General features: G+C 34.3%; 1 protein-coding gene across 3 annotated transcripts; it reads left to right on the top strand.

Moving 5' to 3' along the window:
- Window positions 1-13: 13 nt before the first annotated feature.
- Window positions 14-22,658, top strand: LOC128244858 (glutathione synthetase-like). 3 transcript variants are annotated; one of them, XM_052962960.1, is made up of 13 exons: window positions 14-55; window positions 3,242-3,913; window positions 6,266-6,452; window positions 6,843-6,918; window positions 8,085-8,248; window positions 8,689-8,731; window positions 9,516-9,589; window positions 10,353-10,517; window positions 12,256-12,325; window positions 13,173-13,364; window positions 14,026-14,107; window positions 17,511-17,700; window positions 19,206-22,658. In XM_052962960.1, exons 2-13 carry the CDS (start codon window positions 3,817-3,819, stop codon window positions 19,345-19,347), a joined length of 1,482 nt encoding a protein of 493 aa, XP_052818920.1. In that variant the 5' UTR covers window positions 14-55; window positions 3,242-3,816; the 3' UTR covers window positions 19,348-22,658. The 3 variants fall into 3 exon arrangements, with proteins under 3 accessions (XP_052818920.1, XP_052818921.1, XP_052818922.1); XM_052962961.1 differs by lacking the exon at window positions 14-55 and adding an exon at window positions 998-1,076; XM_052962962.1 differs by lacking the exon at window positions 14-55 and adding an exon at window positions 1,531-1,550.
- The last annotated feature ends 1,422 nt before the right edge of the window (window positions 22,659-24,080 follow it).

Below are 24,080 nucleotides of genomic sequence, written 5' to 3' on the forward strand. Positions count from 1 at the left end.
TGTTGTGGAAATTGCAGGGGTAAATTTCGGTACATTGCAATCAATGATTTCTGAGGTATGTTTTCAGTGAAAATAATGAAATAGAAGTTAGCTGTTATCTTTAGTCAAGTTTTTTAGCATATCAATTTCTTTTAGCACAATTTCCCTCACTTGACACTGTCATATATATACCAGTATAGATTTTCTAAGTTTTTATCCACAGGGTTTGCACGGTCTATCTATCTCTGTTTAATGTCAACTCCTCTTCCGAGTGTTACTGACATTACGGTCGGTGGAATTACCGAAATCATGGTATATACTGAAATCACCTTTCATTTTCATAGGTATACGGTATATCGTTTTCTTTTACAAAATACGCCTGGATTTAATACTTTATTGTGTTCGAATGTTGTTCTCGGTACCATAATTGTTGGAGGTTGGAGACGGGTGGAGAAGTCAGAGGAGGGGTGGGTGTGGGGGTCGTGGTGACTAAAACCCGGGACCCCCTTTCATTTACATAAGTTCATACAAAAGAAGAGTATACTAGGAGGTATTTGTTGGAGGTTGGAGAGGGGTGGAGAAGTCGGAGGAGGGGTGGGGGTGGGGTTTGGGTAGACTAAAACCCGGGACCCCCTTTCATTTACATAAGTTCATACAAAAGAAGAGTATGCGAGGAGGTTCTTACGCGGTTGCTTCAAAACTGCATTGTGTTTATGGCTTGTATGCCGTAGTTGTTCGTGGTTGGAGAGGGCAGTGGGAGTCAAATGAGGTGGTGGGGGTGAAAACCCGGAACCCCCTTTCATTTTCAAAAGTACCCACAATAGAGTATGCGACTTGGTTTGTATGAGTTTATTAAACTGGCTAGAGGATGGGAACAGAGAAATTTTTTAAAACAGTTACCTCAATTACTGCGAATTAATACTTTGCAACGTGGCATATAATGTTGACTATACGCAGGGAAAATCAAAGAAATGAACGTGGTATATATGCTTTTATTGCAGGGTATAGTGAAAAATAAATTCAAGAGATAATGTCTGTAAGGAAAAATCGATGCAAAGCAGTCTGCAAAATACGTGTGGTTGGTAGTGTAGATACCGGTATGTTTTTTGCATATGAGTTTTTTTGTGCTGAATTCAGTGTTCAAACAATATGTTATCTACGTTTCTATGTTACTAAAAGCATGATTCAGGAAATGTCGATAAATGATTAAATCTTGCCTTTTAATTCATCAACTTTGAACAGCGTTGCTAACATGATTGAGATATAAACAGAATATTACATTACTATCAAAACTATCACATGACAAAACTGTGTGCTACCCGTGAGAGCAGTGCTGATAGAGTTTGCTGGAATACTGGTATGCTTTGGCCAAGATCTACTTTATTCCGAAATAATTTTAAACAGTAAAGTATATTTATCTTAAGTATTTAATTTGATTGAATGGATAATGCATTTAAGCTCTGCACCCACTCTTTAAACTGTCAAGAGGGAAAGTGGCTCCGTTCTACACCAGTAGGAATGAATAAACATGGACATGTAAAATAAACTTGGCAGGAATTCATTTTTCAGTGGTAAGAATTATACAGCAATTCCTTGACTACTGGGTGTGCAAATAATTTCAAGGTATATTCTGTCAGATTTTAAGCATATTAAATTAAAATTAATTTGTTTTTAATTAATTCTAATCAGAATGTTAAACGCAATGTTCATGTTTTTATAATCATACACGTACATGTTCCTCTGATATCTCTCATTGTAAACTGTAAAGTTTTGTGTACCCTGAAGCTATGATAGAAGTTTGAGGACAGACTCAGATGCTTTTATCAACATGCATGGTATAATGCAGGGTTTCTGAAAATAAGGGCTGAAATCAGGATTCAGAAGTTTCAACTTCAGTTTTGTGTATCCTGAAGCTATGATAGAAGTTTGTGGACAGACTCAGATGCTTTTATCAACATGCATGGTATAATGCAGGGTTTCTGAAAATAAGGGCTGAAATCAGGATTCAGAAGTTTCAACTTCAGCCTATTGTACATTTGTTAAAAAAAAAATATTTTGCAAGCCTCTGACATCACATCAAGAACAGTAGGAACTAGGAAGTACCTTGAAATTAATATAAATGGCTTCGGAAACAATCTCAAAAGGCCGGCCCAAGCCTTGGGCTTGAATCTCTCATACCCCTGGCTATTTTTCAGGATTGAAAATGTTCAGCTGTTAAACCCCAGATATTGAAATAAAATTTATTTATGTATATTGAAAACAAACTGCTGTAAAATCAAAACAGTTTATATATATTATAATATATCATACCTTTTAACTTTGAATGGAATTTGCAAGAAGGAATGATTAAACACAGTCATTCTAATAAATAGACTAAAGTATTAGTTGTAGAACTAATTTGATGAATTTATCATTATTGAATGTATTTAGATTTTGTTACATCATAAAACTGATGTTTGACACTGTGATTTTGCATTCAAGTTAAAATGATTATACTCTAAACATTCATTATCTATTATCTGTATGCGCTGCAAGTAGGATTATATGCACATGTACATGTATACTGACCTGTGAATGGTAAAATGGGGATGTCCTGGTTTTGGTCATAGTTTTAATAATAAATCTGAAAATATAGAACACGTTCTAAATAGTTTTTGTATTTATATTCTTGAAAAAAGGTAAAGCCAAATGTTTTCTTTAGTGTATTAACATTATAGTGCATGAAATTTTAAATATTTAAAGGTGAAAACAACATCTACTGTATAATATTTTATATTCTTAACTTGAGTGTATAAATGGTATGATCTTTTAAATATTGAAAGGTATAAAACACATCTACTGTGTAATATATTGTAATTTTTATGTATTTTTTAATATAAACATTAATATAGCACCTGAAATGCTTATTCTCAAGCTGAGGGTTAAATCTAGTATTTTTTGAAACCTACCATCCATTTAGTATAATATATATATATATATTATTTCACACGATTTCACATAATGCATTATATATAATATGAAATTAAAATACAATCTTTTGTTTTATGTATTACAAGTTATCATCATCCCTTAGTTCTCTAAATTAAGTTTATTCAATTTCTTAACTTAAAAGTAAATACAACTTTAAATAACAAAACTAGTAACATAACCAATAAATTTGTTTGACTTTGTTAGAAGTTTAAAATTAAAACTACCTATATTATTCATATTGCATATATATATGTACATAATGATATTTAACAAATCTATTTTTATATTTCAGATCCTGAAAAGTCATTGTGGATTAGTGCATAGCGGTGTTACATTGTATTACAACTGATAATATCCAGATATATTATTTATGTCAAGTGCCGGTATTGACAAACTTACTGAAGTTTATGCCTGACTGAATTACTGATATAGTTATGCAACAACAAATATGTATATTGAAAACAAGTCGAAATTATAGCACACTTAAGTATAATTTGACAATAGATGACTTTGAATGCTATAAGTAGTAATACAAAAATCAAGGAGTAAGTGAACTGTGAAGGGCAGGAATCAACATAATGGTTATAGAGAGTTTGAACATTATGGTTAGATCTATAGAAATTGTGAACAGGTTCTTAAAATCAACAGCAGCAGACAAATGTTAGTGAAGAATAAAATACAACTCCAGCAGAAACTTAAACGTGTTTAAGCACACTTGTTGTGATACAGTAAGAAATGATATGTTAGTTGATAATATATAAAAAAAACTGTTTTCAAATATTGTGTGTCAATTTAAAAAAAATGTCATCAACTAACTGAAGAATATACTGTATAAAAGTGTTAAGATTTTGTTAGAGTGAAGACAGTATGTCAGCGACTGCTTTAAGCCTCTCTGGTAGGACGTTGGGTGCCGGAGAATTGCAGAGAATCAAAGAGAAGGGAAAGCAATGGGCGGTGTTACATGGTAAGCTGAAAATATTTATACTTGACTTCATGACCTTTCTTAAAGCTGAACCCTCACAGATTTACCGTCTTTTATTTTTTGTTTTTGAATGAGCCAATTTTTGAGTAAATATGTAACAACCAGTGATATAAGACTGCTGACAAAAGATCGGATCACAGATTTTCATATTTCTGTTCGAAAAATCAATTTTTGAACATAAGATAAAAACCTGCCATCTTATTTTAGTCAGCAGTCTTATATCACTAGTACATGCATTTTTCGCAAAAAATGGCTTGTTCCTAAAATAAAAAAGCTGTCAAAACGTTCAATCTGTAAGAGTGCAGCTTTAATTGATTTTATATCATTATTAGGCTCTATTTCCAATATTTTGAAAAATATATTTTTCTCAATTTATGTGTAAAAACTGCCAATGAATTTACTTTGAAAAACATGGTCAATTTTGAAGAAAAAAATCACAAATATAAGGCTTTGATCTCTTATCTCTAACAATTTTTTATGTGTATGTGACAGTGTTACAGTTTAGCAGTCATGGTTCAAATTTGAATGTATTTCTATCATGCATGAACAAACATAATTATCCTTGATATTTTGTCTTCATTTTTTTCCCACCTTCAATGGTTTACCCGAGTGTATGACTTTGCATTAATTCATCATAATTTGCATTTCATTTTTGGCTTCACTAGTACATAATACGAGACATCTATTCATGTAATGTATTTATTTCACCTTTCAGTATGATAAGTTTGTATGGATAAATGTATACAAAATATAGAACATATACTCTTCAAAATAAGTTAAGGACCTCAAAGAGAAACTGATCAATCTTAATTATAAGGCATGCATATCTGTATAATATAATTTTATATAATATAGTAATTCTTTACATTTGGGGCATCAGTTTAAATTGTACCACCTTAAATTCAACATTATTTTATACTTTTTTTCCACTGGCAGAAAATATGTTATGCTTAATGTATATTTGGCAAATAGAATATGGAAACCTGTGTTTTATAAACTTTCAAAAATATTTGAAAGAATTTGTTAGCATTTAATTTTCTTAACATGTTTCTGTTATACAGCACAGGGCTTCCATTAAGAATTTGAAACTGGAAGTATGAACTTCCAGTCAATCAATTTTGGAAGTTTTACACTGAAATGTGGAAGTTTAAGTCTCCCGAATACAATATCTTTTTCAACTATTTTTCAACAAGTACATTAAAAATCTAATAATTTGCAACTTTAACTTGCCAAAATCACAGACTTATATTGTATTAATTCATTTTACTTAAACAGTTAAACTGATTGAAATTGTGACCATAAAAGTAATATTGACAAAAGGGTTTGAATTTTGAAATTCCAAGCTTTCAACTTTGGAAGTTTTCTTCAAAATTATGGAAGTTTTTGTACTTCCAAAGAATCATATTTGGAAGTTTTAACCCATTTCTAAGGAGTAATATACTTCCAAACTTCCTTTAACGGAAGCCCTAACAGCAACAGTTAATTTAACTTAGACAATGATTTTCCTAACACTTGCAATGAAATTAAACAAAAGAAAATTACATTGAGCCCATGTTCTAGCCAAATCTTTAAAACATTTTTTAAAGCTGTTTTTATTTACAATATTAAATCTCAAAAAATCTATGTTGAAGGTCACATGTATTTGAGTATGCGCAATTTTTCATGAAAGTCTAGTTGGTGCAGTTTTAGTTTGAAGGTTTTTTTTTCTAGTATTTTGGAAAAATGATCTATATCTTTGGAATTGGGAATTTTCAAGTCATTTTTTTACAGTATTTTTAAATAGTTGTGTAGGTTTAATACACTCAAATATCTTTTTACCATTGTGGGTTTTTTAGACCTTCGAACAATATACTTCAATTTACTATATTGAAAATTGAAATTCATTACTATGACCACGAACCTATAAACCTTCAAACATATTCATTGCTTATAATACATGTGACAAGCCAGTCCTGACGGAAATTAATGGAGATCGCAGATTGAATTACTGGCAGTAATTGCTGAGTGCAGGCTTTGATTGTGGGTAGATTATTATTCATTATCATTTCACAGATATCAGGCAGTTTTCAATCCATGGTTTATAGGTCCGTGCCTTAATACTGCATGTAGTGTTGTCTCCATGGAGGGTGACAGGCGGTCTAATGATATTTATTGATGTGGTGTGCAGTTGGCCTTAAACACTGAACATCCCATATCAGGTTTATGTTCGTGGTCAAGAAAAAAATGTGTAATTGGCAAATATTGCAAGGCTGGTAGGATTCATAAATGAGTGAATAATATTTTGATTAGGTGCAGTTAATTATATTTTTTATTTCATATCATTTTAATCCTCAGCTGTGGTTATGCGACCCCAGAATGATCCAGGTTCAAAGTCACATGTTGAATATGCCCCGATGACATTATTCCCGAGCCCACTGCCACGAGGTGTCCTAGCAGAAGCAAAGGCGTTACAACCCTACTTCAACCGGCTCATACACCAAGTGGCACATGACCATGAGTACCTTTGGCATTGTCTACACAAGTAAGTGAACGTCTATTTAATTCTATTAGGTTCTATTGATTTGGGCTATGGGACACTGCCTACAAAGTTACAAACTAGGTGTTGACTGTACTGTACTGTTTTATATAGTCCCCTAAAATATCAGTTATATTTTTATTTTTATTTTGTTAGTTTGTATTTTGTATGTTCAAAAAGCTTTAAAGCTTTATACTGAATATAACTTGAACACTATTCCCCAATGATGAAAATATTGTTCGTACATAAAGCCTAATATTTATTTCTAGCTAACATGTACCTACCCTTCCTGCTATTGAACAAAATGTATCTACAATCAACTTCAAAATGTACCTTTTGAGTTTTTTTGTGCAATTCTATACAGAAATGTCCATGGTCATATTGTATACATTACAGTGTGGTAAAGGTGGATGACTATACTCGCAGACTCTGGGACATCTATACCACAGTCAGGAAGGAGGGCAGTGCCCAGGTATTGCATAAAAGTTTAAGTTTTATTACATATTATTCGTCTGTTTTTCTAAGAAAAAAAATATAATGTTGGTTTAACCACAACTTGTAGACTACTAGGATGTCTATAAAACAGTCAGGTCCAAGAGCAGTGCTCAGGTTGGGCCTTAAAGACCACAACATTTGGTTCGGGATACCCGACCCTTCACAAAATAGTTGTTGTTGTTGTTGAGTTTATAAAGGTCTGCCCGCGCCCTATAATGGCTGCATTATGGCTTGACCCTGTCACATCCCCAAGTGTGACTAAAACAGAAGTTTGAAGCCAAAGGGGGAGTTTTACTCCCATCGGTTGATGGGATATTCGCCAAAGGAGTTATTTTGTATCCAAAGTGCCCAGAAACCGGCGATTCACGAAATAGGCGCCAACCCTACAGTTTTATAGTCAGCTGGTAAAACAAGATATTTAAAAAATAAAATTAAGTGTGTGTTTTAAAATGCAGTTTAAACCTTTTATGCTTTACACAGAAGATTACTTCAATACCATTTTGCAATGATGATAATAATGTTCTTGAATTAAACCAATAAAAAAAAACAACCTACCCTTCCTGTTTTTGAAAAGATGAAACTTTAACCAAACCATTTATTTTTTTGGCCTAGGCATCAGAAATGTTGCTTTAGTAGATTGTCAACTTGTTGGTTTTAAGAAGCAAATAAGTTTTGGTTTTGTTAAAGCTTAAATTGGTGTCTTTATTGTTGTTGTCACTGTTGGTGTCTTGCTAAAATTTTCGTTTTTGCACCGCCAAAATTATTGAAGATTTTCATGAATCTCATGTTCACCTTGACAATATGCACATGTGTATCAAATCCCCTAATATCTCTGGCTAAATATTTGTTAAAAATATGTCTCTTGTTGAAATATGAAACTGAACGAGTGTTGGCATCTAATTGCTATGGTCGTGAAAGCTAGTCGGTTTTTTGGAAGTAAAAAAGTTCAGGCACAAAACATGTAAAACTGTATATATCGAAATGAAGTTTTGTACATTTCTTGGGTACATTGTGAATAATTTATCACTCATAATCAAGCCTTTTTTTCTTCATAATTATTATATACATGTAATATGATTGTAAAATTCCTTTATATCAAGCTAAAACTAAATTGAATGAACAATATCTGATAATTATTTACAGCCGTTGAGTCTGGGATTGATTCGTAACGACTTTATGTTGGACGTCAAAAGTAGCTGCTGTGAAATTCAGGGCATGCCACAATGTCTTGAGCTTCGCCAGATAGAAATCAACACAATCGCATCAAGCTTTGCTGGCCTAGCTTCGGGAATCTGGAAGGTACACAGGTATATGATAGAAAATGCTAATTTTTTAGATTTATCTGAAAGGTGTCTGCCATTTTAAGCTCACATGGCCCCAATTTCTTGACACTTTTTAAGCTTAACTGGCTAATGTAGCTTATTTCAATTTCAAAAATATATATTTCAATTTGATTTTAATAAATGAAAAAAGGTTTATTATAATTTTTAATATCATGAAAATAATTCACATTCAAAGTAAAAAAAACTCTTACTGAAGTAAATATAGCTCAAATTATAGAAAACAAAATTAGTGAGCTTAGCTTAATCATGTAAGAAAGAACTTGAAAAGTTTCGTGAAATTTGGGCCTGATTTTAGTACTTTGTTTTGAATATCATAATGAGTCTTCTAGATGGTGTTTAGAAGAGAGGTCCGACTAAATTATGCATAACTTCCATGTTTTTATTGGCATGCCTTTATATTGCAGGTTTACAATGGCACAGGCTGGCATAGAATGTAAACCAGAACAGGTAGGCCACTTTTATTTGGATAAAGAAAAAAATATAAATGATTTTATGCTTTTCAGTAAAACATCATGATATTTTCACTGCTGATATTTTCATGGCTGATATTTTCATGGCTGATATATTTACTGCTCTTACACAGCTTGGTTTCTGTTGTTTAACAAAAGAATCACTTTATCAGTGTTGACTTTGCCAATATTTTTTTTAAAGGAATACATGAATAAGACTCTATCTTTCTCAAAAAAAATATATAATTTTTTTTTAATGCTATTTAAATCAACACTTTCCTTGAAATTTAAGTAAGAAAAAACAACAACAGAAAAATTGATGAACAAATCAAAATTAATTCACTGGTGAACATTGAAAATTATATTTTCCTCCACTCATAAAAAGTTTGCTATCAGAGATTACTTGTCAAAAATAAATTTGGATCCTACACCAAATTCTGTGAATATTCTCTGTATTTTTCATGAATTTTATATTTTTATCGCTGCATGAAATTTATTTCCCTTGACATAAATGTCAAGGGAGAAAAATTACATCTAGACTGTCTAAGAGGGCTGGTTTGCCCCTGCAGTTAGCCACCCTGGACAGTGTTTTACCGCAATATAGACCTTTCTTTTGGGGTCAATGCAATATCGTACTGAAGCAACATTAAAATTTGTATGGCTTTGACATGTTTGCATTGAACCTATAAACTGACATTTTACCTGCAGTTCCATATAGAGAACATATTTGTAGAGAAATTAAAAGGGGAAAGTGATTTCTCAATGTGTTATATTTCTTTCAGATACCGGTAAATGCACCTGCTGAAGGCATTGCGAAGGGTCTGTTGTCAGCATGGGAACACTATGGCAATCAGAGGTTTGTGTTGATCTAATTACAGTCATATGTTAATACTGGTCCTAGAAGGTTCATCCAAAGGAGGTCATTTTCTCGTGACCTTTTTGTCAGCCAATCAGATGTTTACTTACAACAAGTCTGTATATATGCGATAGAGTTAAATTTAGCCAATATTTCACTGGGATTCCAAATGTGATTTGAATATTTAAAATAAAACCTTTGAATATCTGCGATGTAGGTTCGAATCTTGCTTCATTTTTATGTAAAAATATATAAAAAAACAACAACATTAAAAGCACACTTTTGCCAGTCAATTTGTGTATGATTTACATTTTTTTTAACATTGATGTAACCTATTATCCAATTAACTCCAAAAGAACACAGACTATCAGTTGTGCATAATTTCTTATAAGCTGAGCTATAAAAAGCATATTTATAGTTTAACAAGTTCCAACGGGTTGGAGTCAGATTTTATCTTAAGTATATTAAAGATTATATTTGTAGTGTTATACCCCCTGAAAAATCCCAAATAACATAAAAATGTTTTGTTCTGCAGGGCTACTGTTCTCGTTGTAGCCTCACTTTTAAACTTGTTTATGTATGTCAAATAATATTTATAGTATGTTGATTTGAAATCCAATGGAAAATGCCTCTGATGAGGATATATACCCAAATCATCTTGTCATGTTATTTGCTTATAAAATAATGTCTTTTTCTTTAACATAAAAGGTTTTTTGCCTTTTTTTAGCAACAAATCCATCATTGATTGATAATTTTTTTCCAGTGCATCAGTTTTATTTGTTACAATGGAGGTTGAACGGAATGCCGTGGACCAGTGGTGGCTGGAGTCCCAACTGTTCTCGCTAAGCCACAATGTGTGTGTGCGATACACAACACTACAGTATGCATACGAACATGCCACGTTGACAGATGATAAAAGATTATTGCTGTAAGAAGTTTACTTATTAAGATTTTGAGTATATTGTAAGTAATGAATTATTTTATTCTATTTTTATTGTTTCTGTAAGTAGTACAGTGGAACCTCGCTAAACCGGATCTCCACAAAACCGGAATCCTCGGGATACCGGACTTTTTTCAGAGTCCCGATTTTTCCCTTATACTTTTCAATGTAAAATAATCCCCACAAAACCGGAACCTCGGAATTCCGGATACCGGACTAAAAAATCGAGAAAATTTGTTAGTTGTCAACGTAATTTTACCTCGCAAAACCGGACGTTTATTTGTTCAAACATGTCAAAATGATTTTGTGTATTAGGAATTCGCGAATCGCGTGTCACTTTGTCACTTTGTTTTGACAGCCGGAGCGTCGTTAAATATTGCACCTTTGATGTTGTGATAACTCGATAATCGATAATGATGATTCCGCTGTGGATTGACTGCCGCGCGATAATCAAACGTTAATCAAACTTGTGAAAATAAAAATTGATTGAGACATTAATTTGTTTGTTGTAGATAATAAAGAACTAGAAACGGTTATTAAGTGATCATTTTGGGGGGTTGTTTTATCTAAAGACTTCTATGAGTGAATCAAATTAGAGCGGTGCGTTGATTAAAATATCAATATACTTAACAAGCATTAAATTACGCGAGTTGTTTTATTTTTTTTTGACTCGGAAAAAAGATGATTATAAAAACGCAGAAATATGTTTATCACTTTTGCATGTGCTTTAATCATGTCTCAACCTCCGTCTAAACTTACTCCGTACATCAAATCCTCACTAAACTGGAATCCTCACTAAACCGGAAATTTTCCCCGGTCCGGACCTTGTCCGGTTTAGTGAGTTTTCACTGTAAAATGTTGAGTATTTTAAGTCCTGTTACAAAATATAATGTCGCAAATAACTCCAAAAATATTCCCCCTTAACTTATTAAACTTATTAGGAAATGTTGGTCAGCATATTCCATACATGCCATATCCCCCGGCGGGGGGAAAAATCCCTCGGAATTTCGACCCATCCCCTGGTCCCCAGGACCATGATGACTAAGTCCAAAAATTATTGTATTTTGAGTGTATTTCTGTATTTATTCTTATATTATAAATGCAGATATTGCGTAAATTTTCGTCGCGCATCCCCTGGTGTTATATCAAAGTCCCCTGGAATTCAGACAAAAATCCCCTGGGAAGCCTCTCAGAAATATGGCATGTATGATATTCAATTCAATTGTGCACCTTTTGTGACATATCGCAGTGTCTAGCAAGAATTATGGCCCTTTAATAAATGAAAAAAATGGTCTTTAAAAAATGTGTTACATATAGCTCTAAAGGTATTGCACCTTCACTGATGAAACTTCATAGGAATGTTTGTCTGCTTTGTGAGTGCCAAATCTTATTTACATTCCACTTGGTCCAACAAGAGTTATTGCACCTGACCAAGTAAATATCACAGATCTGCAAGATCTTGTTTGGCATGTAACACCTAAATTATTGTAACTACTATAATGAAACTTCCTAGGAACGTTAGTCAGGATGTGCTTTTGTGCACCTGCCATATCTTTCATTAATAAATTCTGCAACTCAACATTTAACCATTTCTTTGTCAAGGCGGTGTCTGGTGTTTTTCATCATACTGTGATAGCTGTAGTGTTTTTTCTCAATGTAGCAACCCTAACTAGTAGAATACTGATTTAAAATCACGAGTTGATATGAATATGTGGTTTAATTACAGTGATGGAAATGAAATTGCTGTGATATACTATCGGGATGGCTATGCACCCACACACTACCATTCAGAAAAGGTAATTTAACAATTATACCGTAATAATTATAAGCACCCTCTGAATTCCATTTCCATTTTGGTAATTGGAAAGGTTATTCTAAAGAGGAACATTCTGATCAGATTTGCTGTAAAGAGCAATGTCTATCTCATGTAGAATTGTATTTGTTATTTAAACGTTTCACAGGTGTGACTTGAACACATCAGAAAATATTTTAACTATCACGGTCACTTACCACACAGTCTTCATAAAATGCACCTGACCGAATGCCCGAGGTTTAATGAAAATGTTTTGAGTCTATTGAAATTCAGTTGCTGCAGGCCCTTTTGGCCTGTACTTTGTTCATTGTACGGTAACAGTTAAAACAACTGAAATAACCTAAAAGTATGAGTTTAATTATTCCACATGCTCAATTGGTATGTGCTCAAAAAATCATTTCACATACACAGAACTCATTCGGTAGACCTCAGTTTATTTCCCAGTCTGGCAGCAATTTTGTGACAATGTTTTATTGAATGTGATGAGACATGTATATTTTATCCCAAAGTTCAAGCTCAACTTTAGAAAACTTGCTGAGTTGAATATTTTTGTGTTTTGAGCTTGCCTGTTTTTTTAAAGAAAAAAAGATTGTCAGATTCTCTGTGTCCTTGTCGCGAGCATTGTGCGAAGACCTCAACTTGGCCATAACTCAAAAACCTAATCAAGATATTTGAATGAAACATTATGTACACACTCCCACATGTATAGCAAGTTTCATAACTCCGGCTTTAATAATTTTTCTATTTAATAAATAGAGTTGTGCCCCTTTTTGACTGAAAAAACAACACCGATGAGTGTTTCACAGTGCTCATGTTACTTTATAATCCAGGAATGGGATGTCAGATTGATATTTGAGAGATCAAAGGCAATCAAGTGTCCATCCGTCCACCTACAATTGGCCGGATGCAAGAAGGTGCAACAGGAGTTAGCCACCCCTGGTGCTGTCGAGAGGTTTATTAAAGACAGGGAAGTGTGTAATGGAATCAGGAACACATTTGCTGGGCAGTACACATTGGATCAGGTGAGATTTTGGCCCGAATTTCTTGAAACATCTTTTTTTTAGAACTGATTAAGCTAGGCTTGCTATTTTTGTTTTGGTATAATTTGTATGTGTATTTACATTCTTAAGTGGTTTTGGACTATGAAATATTATTATCGTTACGATGATCACGATTAACTAATTTTCATTTAGTTAAATCAAGATTAAGTAAGAAATTGGATTAATATAAAAAGCCTCTTAAGCTTTAGAGTAATTGGGGCCTGGTGCTTCTGTGTCTTAATACAATTTAACGATTAGTATTTAAAGTGTGCACTGTTGATTGATTGAACAATATTTCAATATACTTAGTAGGTGACCATTTCATCAAGATTCTTGGAAGTAATTTTGCATTTTCAACAGTAATATTGCACTGTTCTTAGGTTTGAGAGTATTTCTAAGATGCTTGATAATAGCATTATTTATTTTTTTATAAATCCATGTATCAGTACTCAGCTTTCCGCCACCAAAGCAAAAAACAAGCCAATAGCAAATACTGTACATTAAATACCCCCACAAAACCATCCCCAATATGTAACAAATTTATTAAATAAATAGTCAATAATGTTATAAATTACAAAGGTAATTATACTTTTGCTTTGTAAATTTCATACTTATTTACACTGCATATTTTGATTATGTATAGGGCCCAGAAGGTGACGCAAATGCAAAGATGGCCATCAACGATCCCAGTCATTATGTACTCAAGCCTCAGAGAGAGGGAGGAGGTATGTGTTAGGATTAGTTGGGCTCAAACCTCAGAGGGAGGGAGGAGGTATGTGTTAGGATTAGTTGGGCTCAAACCTCAGAGGGAGGGAGGAGGTATGTGTTAGGATAAGTTGGGCTCAAACCTCAGAGGGAGGGAGGAGGTATGTGTTAGGATTAGTTGGGCTCAAACCTCAGAGGGAGGGAGGAGGTATGTGTTAGGATTAGTTGGGCTCAAACCTCAGACGGAGGGAGGAGGTATGTGTTAGGATTAGAAGGGCTCAAACCTCATAGAGAGAGGGAGGAGATATGTGTTAGGATTAGTGGGGCTCGAACCTCATAGAGAGATAGGAGGAGGTATGTGTTAGGATTAGTGGGGCTCAAACCTCATAGAGAGAGGCAGGAGATATGTGTTAGGATTAGTGGGGCTCAAACCTCAGAGGGAGGGAGGAGGTATGTGTTAGGATTAGTTGGGTTTAAACCTCAGAGGGAGGAAGGAGGTATGTGTTAGGATTACTGGGGCTCAAACCTCATAGAGAGAGGGAGGAGATATGTGTAAGCATTAGATGGGTTTAAACCTCATAGAGAGAGGGAAGAGGTATGTGTTAGGATTAGTGGGGCTCAAACCTCATAGAGAGAGGGAGGAGATATGTGTTAGGATTAGTGGGGCTCAAACCTCAGAGGGAGGGAGTAGATATGTGTTAGGATAAGTGGGGCTCAAACCTCATAGAGAGAGGGAGGAGGTATGTGTTAGGATTAGTGGGGCTCAAACCTCATAGAGATGTAGGAGATACGTGTTAGGATTAGTGGGGCTCAACCTCAGAGGGAGGGAGGAGGTATGTGTTAGGATTAGTGGGCTCAAACCTCAGAGGGAGGGAGGAGATATGTGTTAGGATTAGCGGGGCTCAAACCTCATAGAGAAAGAGAGGAGATATGTGTTAGGATTAGTGGGGCTCAAATCTCAGAGGGAGGGAGGAGGTATGAGTTAGGATTAGTGGGGCTCACCTCATAGAGAGAGGTAGGAGATATGTGTTAGGATTAGTGGGGATCAAACCTCAGAGGGAGGAAGGAGGTATGTGTTAGGATTAGTGGGGCTCAAACCTCAGAGGGAGGGAGGAGGTATGTGTTAGGATTAGTGGGGCTCAAACCTCATAGAGAGAAGAAGGAGATATGTGTTAGGATTTGTGGGGCTCAAACCTCATAGAGAGAGGGAGGAAATATGTGTTAGGATAAGTGGGCTCAAACCTCAGAGGGAGGAAGGAGGTATGTGTTAGGGTTAGTGGGGCTCAAACCTCATAGAGAGAGGGAGGAGATATGTGTTAGGATTAGTGGGGCTCAAACCTCAGAGGGAGGGAGGAGGTATGTGTTAGGATTAGTGGGGCTCAAACCTCAGAGGGAGGGAGGAGGTATGTGTTATGATCAGTGGGGCTCAAACCTCAGAGGGAGGGAGGAGGTATGTGTTAGGATTAGTGGGGCTCAAACCTCATAGAGAGACGGAGGAGATATGTGTTAGGATTAGTGGGGCTCAAACCTCATAGAGAGAGGGAGGAGATATGTGTTAAGATTAGTGGGGCTCAAACCTTACAGGGAGGGAGGAGGTATGTGTTAGGATAAGTTGCGCTCAAACCTCAGAGAGAGGGAGGAGATATGTGTTAGGATTAGTGGGGCCCAAACCTCATAGAGAGACGGAGGAGATATGTGTTAGTATTAGTGGGGCTCAGAGGGAGGGAGGAGGTATGTGTTAGGATTAGTGGGGCTCAAACCTCATAGAGAGAGGGAGGAGATATGTGTTATGATTAGTGGGGCTCAAACCTCATAGAGAGAGGGAGGAGATATGTGTTAGGATTAGTGGGGCTCAAACCTCATAGAGAGAGGGAGGAGATATGTGTTAGGATTAGTGGGGCTCAAACCTCATAGAGAGAGGGAGGAGATATGTGTTAGGATTAGTGGGGCTCAAACCTCATAGAGAGAGGGAGGAGATATGTGTTAGGATTAGTGGGGCTCAAACCGTAGAGGGAGGGAGGAGGTATGTGTTAGGATTAGTTGCGCTCAAACCTCAGAGGGAGGGAGGAGGTATGTGTTAGGATTAGTGGGGCTGAAACCTCATAGAGAGACAGAGGAGATATGTGTTAGAATCAGTGGGGCTCAAACCGCATAGAGAGAGGGAGGAGATATGTGTTAAGATTAGTGGGGCTCAAACCTTACAGGGAGGGAGGAGGTATGTGTTAGGATTAGTGGGGCTCAAACCTCAGAGAGAGGGAGGAGATATGTGTTAGGATTAGTGGGGCTCAAACCTCATAGAGAGACGGAGGAGATATGTGTTAGTATTAGTGGGGCTCAAACCGCATAGAGAGAGGGAGGAGATATGTGTTAGGATAAGTGGGGCTCAAACTTTAGAGGGAGGGAGGAGGTATGTGTTAGGATTAGTTGCGCTCAAACCTTAGAGAGAGGGAGGAGGTATGTGTTCGGATTAGTGGTGCTCAAACCCTTGAGCTATTAAATGAGAAGCAGACACCTGTATAACTAAAAACCAGCACCTTGTAGTTGCGTTTCTACCTGCCTGTAACCATAAATGACTTCATTTTTTACCTGAATCTTGCAATTCTTAAAAAAAAATTTTTTGAGAGTATGTGTTCCAAATAATGCCATATATATATATGTTTCTTGGTACCGAGTATTCTTTAATAAGCCCCTGAGTACTTCATATCAAAACATGGGGCTTAGTAATAATGAAGTAGTCAGGGTTCTCAATAAGTTTTAGTTAAACTAGCCCTCATATAAAAGTAACTAGCCAACTAGGGAGGCCTGGAAAAGTTTCCCGAGTGAGAGATTAATTTCGAGCATTCTTGGTCATTCTAAAGGCATTTTTGAGCACATTTTTAAATTGCAATTACATTATAAAAAATTCCTGTAATTGTCACATAATGCACTGGATACAAGTTCTACAGCTCATGTTTAAAACTGACATCAAACTTGAAACTATGAAAGGCACATTGATAAATGAAAATTGAATAGGCACATTGTTAAAGAAAAATTGAAAAGGCTCATTGATGAATGAAAGTTGGAAAGGCACATTGCCTAATGAGAATTGACAACAAGAAAGGTACAAGATAAAAAATTAAACCAAGTCAAATCTGAACCAGCCTAATTGCCATTTGAACTGTCCATTTCAGCCAGCAGCCAGTTCTTGTTGAGAACCCTGTATAATATGTTTGTAATGAATGTTAGATAAGAAAACTAGGCACATTAGACATAAGATGGTTGTCAACAATCTAGGACAAGCTTAACCAGGTTTTTCTTCCAACTCATGAGACAACATTTTGTGGTAATATGATATATATATATACTGGTGTATATGTTTTTTGTTGTTGTTTCTTTAAACTAAAATTCACTGCTTATATCTTTAAAAATGAAATATATCTGCAGGGAACAACATCTATGGAGATGAAATAGCAGAAATGCTGCAAAAAATGGGAAGTACAGAGGAAAGGAGCGCTTATATTCTGATGGAGCGAATATTTCCATGGCCTCAAAACAACCATTTATTGAAGGAGGGAAAACCATGTGACCTTTTGGAGGTCATTAGTGAGCTTGGAATTTACGGAGTTTATCTAGGGTAGGTACTTAACACTGACCTAGAATAAATCAATTGATTGCTTTTAGCTTGTGTTTCGAGGAAAAAAAGTCCACTATGTAGTGTTATAGCCTTGGCTTAGTTGTCGTAGCTGTGAGCGTCAATGAGTTAAAAAAACTTAAACCCTGGCCTTAAAGCTGCACTCTCACAGATTTACCGTTTTTACAAACTTTTTTATTTTTTGTCTTGGAATGAGCAAACTTGCGTTAATTATCTGCAAACCAGTGATAAAAGACTGCTGACAAAAGATCAGAACGCAGATTTTCATATTTCCATTAGAAAATTGATGTTTTATGGCTAAAAGAGTTACTAACGGTTTAAGAAAAATGCATAAATCGTATATTTTTGAACTTAAATATAAAAATCTGCGATCTAATGTTTTGTCAGCAGTTCTACATGCTTTTTTGCATGAATTGGCTCGTGCCAAGACAAAAAATATAAAAGGTAGCAAAACGGCCAATCTGTGAGAGTGCAGCTTGAAGGCATAACAAATTATATGTTTGTTTCTGGTTTCATCGCCAAAAATAATGTGTGGGTAGATGTCAAAAACCCTTTATTTTTTATTTTTTAAAAGAAAAAAAATCAAACAATTTTTTATGTCAAATTAAAAAAAAAGATCGATATTAAAAGGAAAAATATAACACCCTTTGCCAGAGACAATGTGCATTAGCAACAAAGACTTTATTTTTGGCTTTTAAATTTTTTGAGTTATGCCTCTTTTTGGTGACATTTGTTGGTGATTTTCCCACAGCTTTCTTGTTCATTAATCAAAATTATATGCTATCATTTAAAAACAATTTTATCGGAGTAAAGAGATTGGTACACATAAGTACAACACATTGTTACATTATGTTAAACATTTAAACGGGCAAAGTGCCAAGTGGACATTTATGAAAAAAAATAATGAGTACTTTATTTCAGTAAAAACTTAACAAAGTATTTTTTAAATATCCTAGCTGGCACACCTTGAAATTAATTTTATAAGAAATTTTGTCAGTACATTTTTTAGAACCTTATATTTTAATATGTATATTTTACTCAGATGCTTTGAAGAAATTAGTTATTATAAGGTATTGTATTTTACTGTGTTGCTAAATGGCTTTTTTCTGAGCTATCATGGCATTTTGGCATTGAAGAAGTAGAGAAAAGTAGGGAAATTTAAGGAGTTTGTGTGCAATGTCTTAAATGAAAGGTAAATGAATATACTCCTCAGGCCCTTATTTCTCAAAACTTCTTAAGCTTAACAGACTTAAGTAACTTATTTTAATTAGCCAAAATACATATTTGATACATATTTAAATATTGAAAAATGAAAAATGGTTTATTCGGATTGTCATAAAGATAATTCCTATCTAAAGTATAAACACTCTTAAAAAGGGTAAATATCACCCAAATAATTGGAAAAAAATAGTGAGCTTAGCTTAATCCTGTCATAATGGACTAGAAGTTTAGGCCAGATGTCAAATTTTGTATTCTAATTATTTCAGATCAGCTGAGGAAGAGTTGGTTAATGAAGAAGTGGGTCATCTCCTTAGAACTAAGGCTCATACAGACAATGAGGGTGGAATAGTGGCGGGGTTCGCTACCATAGACTCACCACTCATTGTAGAGGCACCATGTGTAAAATAGACAATGAAAGCTCATACCTGAAAAACAAAGATGGAATAGCTGTGTGTGTGTCAATTGCTGGGGTGGGATGGGAGAGGGTTGGGTTGCTCTTAGTATGAGTGGATGATTTGCAATTACAGTTACAAACTGCTCAATGTGGAGATGCAATGTGTATAGAAAATTGAGGGCTCAGGTGTAAAATAATTATATAATCACACATATCTCTTTTTTTGCTTATTTATTTATTTTGCTTTGTAAGTTTCTCTTTTTCTGGAGACGAAACAGGGTAATGTATAGGTGATTTTATTCAGCATATATTTTAGTTTAAAGTTTAATCCAACGAAACAAGTTATTGCAACTTATATAAGTTACTCTGGTTGGCACAAGGTTGCGCGTGAGTGTTTTATTGTATTGTTGGGGAAACCGGAGTGGCTGGAGAAAACACACTTGTCCGACTTGGTGACCACGAACCATACTCACATGCACCCAGGCCAGGAAATCGAACTCTGGTCGCCTACATTTTACTTTTATTGGCTTGCCTGTTTTATGAAGTAATAACACTATAATTAGTTGGAGATGTCGGTGTTGTATTTAAATAACCATTATGCCTCCTTATAACTATTAAAAGCGTTGGCATTAATTTTGCTTATCATTCTTTTTTTTTTTTTTAGATCATTCAGATGAAAAAAAACTGTTGTACATGTTTTTTTTTAAACTGCAAGCTGTCTATAGAATGCAGTCTCATTTTATATGGTCAGATAAGGAAAAGATATATTTGTGTGTAATGTGACCAAAATGCTTGTTTTAATGATAAAACATCGTCAATCGGGAGCTGTAATGGTAATCATCGTTTAAAGCATTGTAAATATTATTTTATGTTATATTATTTTTCTTTTACATTGTTTGTGCTTTTTAAGTCTTCAGTATTGGTATGTAATGGGCATTATAATCACCACCCCTCTTAGAAGCAGATTGTTTCATAATTAGCGAGATATTACAATATTTACAATAGCATTGAAGTTATTGTAAAACACAGTCTTGAAAGTGGCTTGTAAAGATTTTTAAATTTTGCATAAGGCCATACCAAATTTATTTCTACGGTATGTTGAGCATCAGGTTTTAGTTTTAAAATCTACCTACCTGGTAGGTATGAAACGAAGCACCGTAGAAAACAACAACAATAAATGTATTTGATAGCATTTGATAACGAAAGCATCATTATACATTTACAGCTAAAAAATTTAGATGCTGAGGCCACAATTGAAAAACATTTGACCCACAGTTTGATGGGTGGATAGGTTAACAGGTTATTTTACCATGCATTCAAAAAGTAAAACCAGCCGTGTTTACTTAACATGTTTGTGGCCAGTGTTTGCTGTTTGGTTTCCTGCTTGCAGTGTATTTGCTGAGTTCCAACAGGGAAACAAATCAAAACAGTTTGCTTACGTTAGACAATAATTTACCATACAAGGTCCCTAAGGTTGACATATTGTGACCAAACTTGGGATGTAGGAAGAATTTATGGAGACCTTTTTTGGGGGATTGCATTTGGGGACCCTAGGGTCAAGGTCAATGTCACCTACCGTAAAATAGAAAAACGTGTGAAACTGAATCTCACAACATTTTTTCTGTCAATCATCGAAAAACCTGGTTTTGTGCATTGTGGTGTTTCTTTTTCTCTTTCTTACCTCAAAATTCCACAATGAAAATAAAATTAAAGAATTAAAATAACCAATGGGGAGGCAAAGTAATATTCCGGGTAGCTGGTAAGGCCGAACCAAACAAACTTTTAATTTTGGCCTCATGGTATAATTAAAATATAAACTACTAATTGTGGCCTCATGGTATAATTTAAAGATATATTTTCAAACCGGCATTATTATCTCCTAATTATTATTTAGCTCTATAAAATCATTTTCTTTGCATAATTAAGAGTTTAAAGAAATGTTGTTTTTTATTCTGGATGCTGAAAACATAACTGTTGGATTATGCAAAACAGTGAACCAATTTTGCAAGCTGATAGATTTCATTTTTTTTTAGATGTATCAAGATAAAGCTATTCAGTATCTTTTCAAACAATAAATATTTAACGATAATCAGAAGGTGTAACTACAGTTTATATTTTTAACATTATAAAGCTACTATAAATTGTATGTATTATTTAGTGTAAAATCTTGCATGCTACTTTTGCAATTTCCTATAAAGCATTTAATTTTCAAAAAGACATATTTTAAACAAATTTTTTAAGATATTTTTGAGTGAGTGCAGACTATGACAAGCATACATATTCTTAAAAGGCAAAAGCTAAGCTAAAAAGGGAGGTCATATTTTTCCAAATTTAAATTTCTTTCTTGAAAACAAAAATAAATCGAATAAAACATTGACTCAATTTATTTTATATAAAAAAAATAAAATAAAATGCTGTTGACTGCAAATTTGATCAGTCGGCATGGTCTGTAATTGTCACACTTCATTTTCTGATCTATTATGTTTGATCAACTTTTTTTGTTAAGTCCATAAACTTGGTATACACATTGGTCATGATCAGAAGATGGGGTCAATAGGTCAAAGGTCATGGTGACCATCGTGACCTTTAATGGAAAATTGATTGGCATTCATGAAAGGCCACACATCCAATTTGAGGAATCCCATTTTCTTATTTATCTTCTTTGTATATTATTATATTTATAACCTGATTGAGGTGACATTTCAGTGTATCAAATAAATGCCTTGGTATGTAAAGACATATTTAAGATTTTTGTTTGTTTGCATTGATTTGGTTCTGTTTTAAATTCATTGTTAATTTATCCATTTTACATTTTATCACTCTGACAGCATAATACATATGTATCTTTTACTTATAGACATTTATTTTGTTCGGATGTTATAGCGTCATTTCTTCTTTGCTCTGGTTATTGTATAATTGTGTTTAAGAAGGAGGCACTTGGATCAATTAAAGCTCAAAATCTCATGTATTTTATTATTTAAAAGTCAATTATAAGCTTATATTTTGGTTTATTAAGAAGTCATGGTTTTGCGAAAGTCATTGAGTCATCAATTTCAACACTGATGTGCAAATACCTTGGACATAATTACTCAAAAAAACAACATTTCAACAAACTTCAGTGAAAAAACTTGTGAATATTTTGTTCATTTTTTTTTCATGGTGCTTTTTTCCATCTATGATAAATTGAATGTTTTGTGTGAAGCAAGCATACTTGAATATTAAGTTTGATTTGTGATGACCTGATGACCTGTTTCTGTTACTGATTGTTAAGAATATGTTTTAATTGATGCACATGTATTTGTTCTATACAAGAAACAATAAATAAGTATATTATAGCTCAATGTTTTGTTCTTTATTATTGGTTTACACAACTTGTACAAATAACTTTAATTCCTTACAATAGATTACATATATATGGTCCTTTTTAGCTTACCAGCTTTTGTGATTGGTCTATGTCCGGCATCGGTCAGTTGTCTTCAACAGTTTAACATACATCTAAACTGCCTGGACAGTTTTGATGCAACTTCACAGGGATGTTCCTTGGGTAGTGCCCTTTTAAAGTTGTTAAAAGATATGAATTCTACGAAGAGCTCTGATTGCCATGGCAACTGATGGAAAATTTAAAAATCTTGACAAAAACATGAGGCCAAGATATTTGGTTTGTAACCTTGTCTAGTGGTCCTGTAGCAAGATAGTTCAAATTAAGCCTGAAGGGTCACATGTTTTACGTCAAGATATCTAGGCAAATCTTTAATAATCATCTTGTCTGAAACCCGAGACCCATGATTTTTTGTATGTAGCATAATAAAGTAGTCTTCTACCAAGTTTGTTCAAATTATGCCCCTCGGGTCAAAACTGGCCTCACTCAGGGGGTCACAAGTTTCATATAGGGAAATATATGTATATTTGTGCCCCTTGGGTCAAAGCTGACCACACCCCAGAGATCACATGTGTTTTTTAAACTTATATAGGAACATGTTGGTTCTTATATGACTGTGACCTTTTGACCTACTTACTAATTTTCAAAGCCACAGCAATAAAACTTGGACCATATTTAAATGTCTGGTTTACAAGGAAAAAGTTGAGGTTACATTATCATAGCCTTAGTTTTGTTGTGCAAAAACTTGAACCATGGCCATAACTAGAAAAAGTTCAAAGATATTCACATGCAATGGAGTGCATGCGTTGCAAGAGACAATATGCAAATGTATAGTGAGGCCCATACATGAGTAATGCCTTTTTGATTTAAAAACAGACAAGCCTTTGTATCCTCTTGTGGCACTCTTGTTTAAAAACAATGTTCTTAATAAGAAAAATAATATCCATCATGAGTTTCTGGTCTGTATAAGCAAGCCTTGTTACTGTCTTCAGCACAGGTCAGATTTTTCTATCCAGACCAGAAAAACAGGATTATTATTTTTTTTTTATTGCATGGTACTTAAAATTACTAATTTTTGGAAAATTTGATATAGAAAACTCATTTAGGCCAGTGTTATGGACCTTAATATACCTGTGCGTATTGTCTCTGGCAACAGGTCTACCAAGTTTCATTTGAATGTTTTGAATGGTTTGGGAAATATGGCCAATATTAAGTTTTTTGCACAAATATGAAGCAGTGGCAAACATGAACAAGAACACCTCAACCCTTTTCTTCAAAAATAGACGAGCCGAAAAAACCCATCACAAATTAAAACCATCCTTCAGTAACAGTTGAATGACAAAGCAATAAAGATTTCACTTTTGCACT

Source organism: Mya arenaria, chromosome 8, assembly GCF_026914265.1.
Source record: "Mya arenaria isolate MELC-2E11 chromosome 8, ASM2691426v1".
Taxonomy (NCBI): Eukaryota; Metazoa; Mollusca; class Bivalvia; order Myida; family Myidae; genus Mya; species Mya arenaria.

Excerpts from the sequence above, each read along its gene's own strand:
- LOC128244858 (XM_052962960.1), top strand. The coding sequence starts at position 3,817 with ATGTCAGCGACTGCTTTAAGCCTCTCTGGTAGGACGTTGGGTGCCGGA. Across the intron at positions 6,453-6,842 it reads CTTTGGCATTGTCTACACAA|TGTGGTAAAGGTGGATGACT; the intron begins GTAAGTGAACGT and ends TATACATTACAG. Across the intron at positions 17,701-19,205 it reads ATTTACGGAGTTTATCTAGG|ATCAGCTGAGGAAGAGTTGG; the intron begins GTAGGTACTTAA and ends TAATTATTTCAG.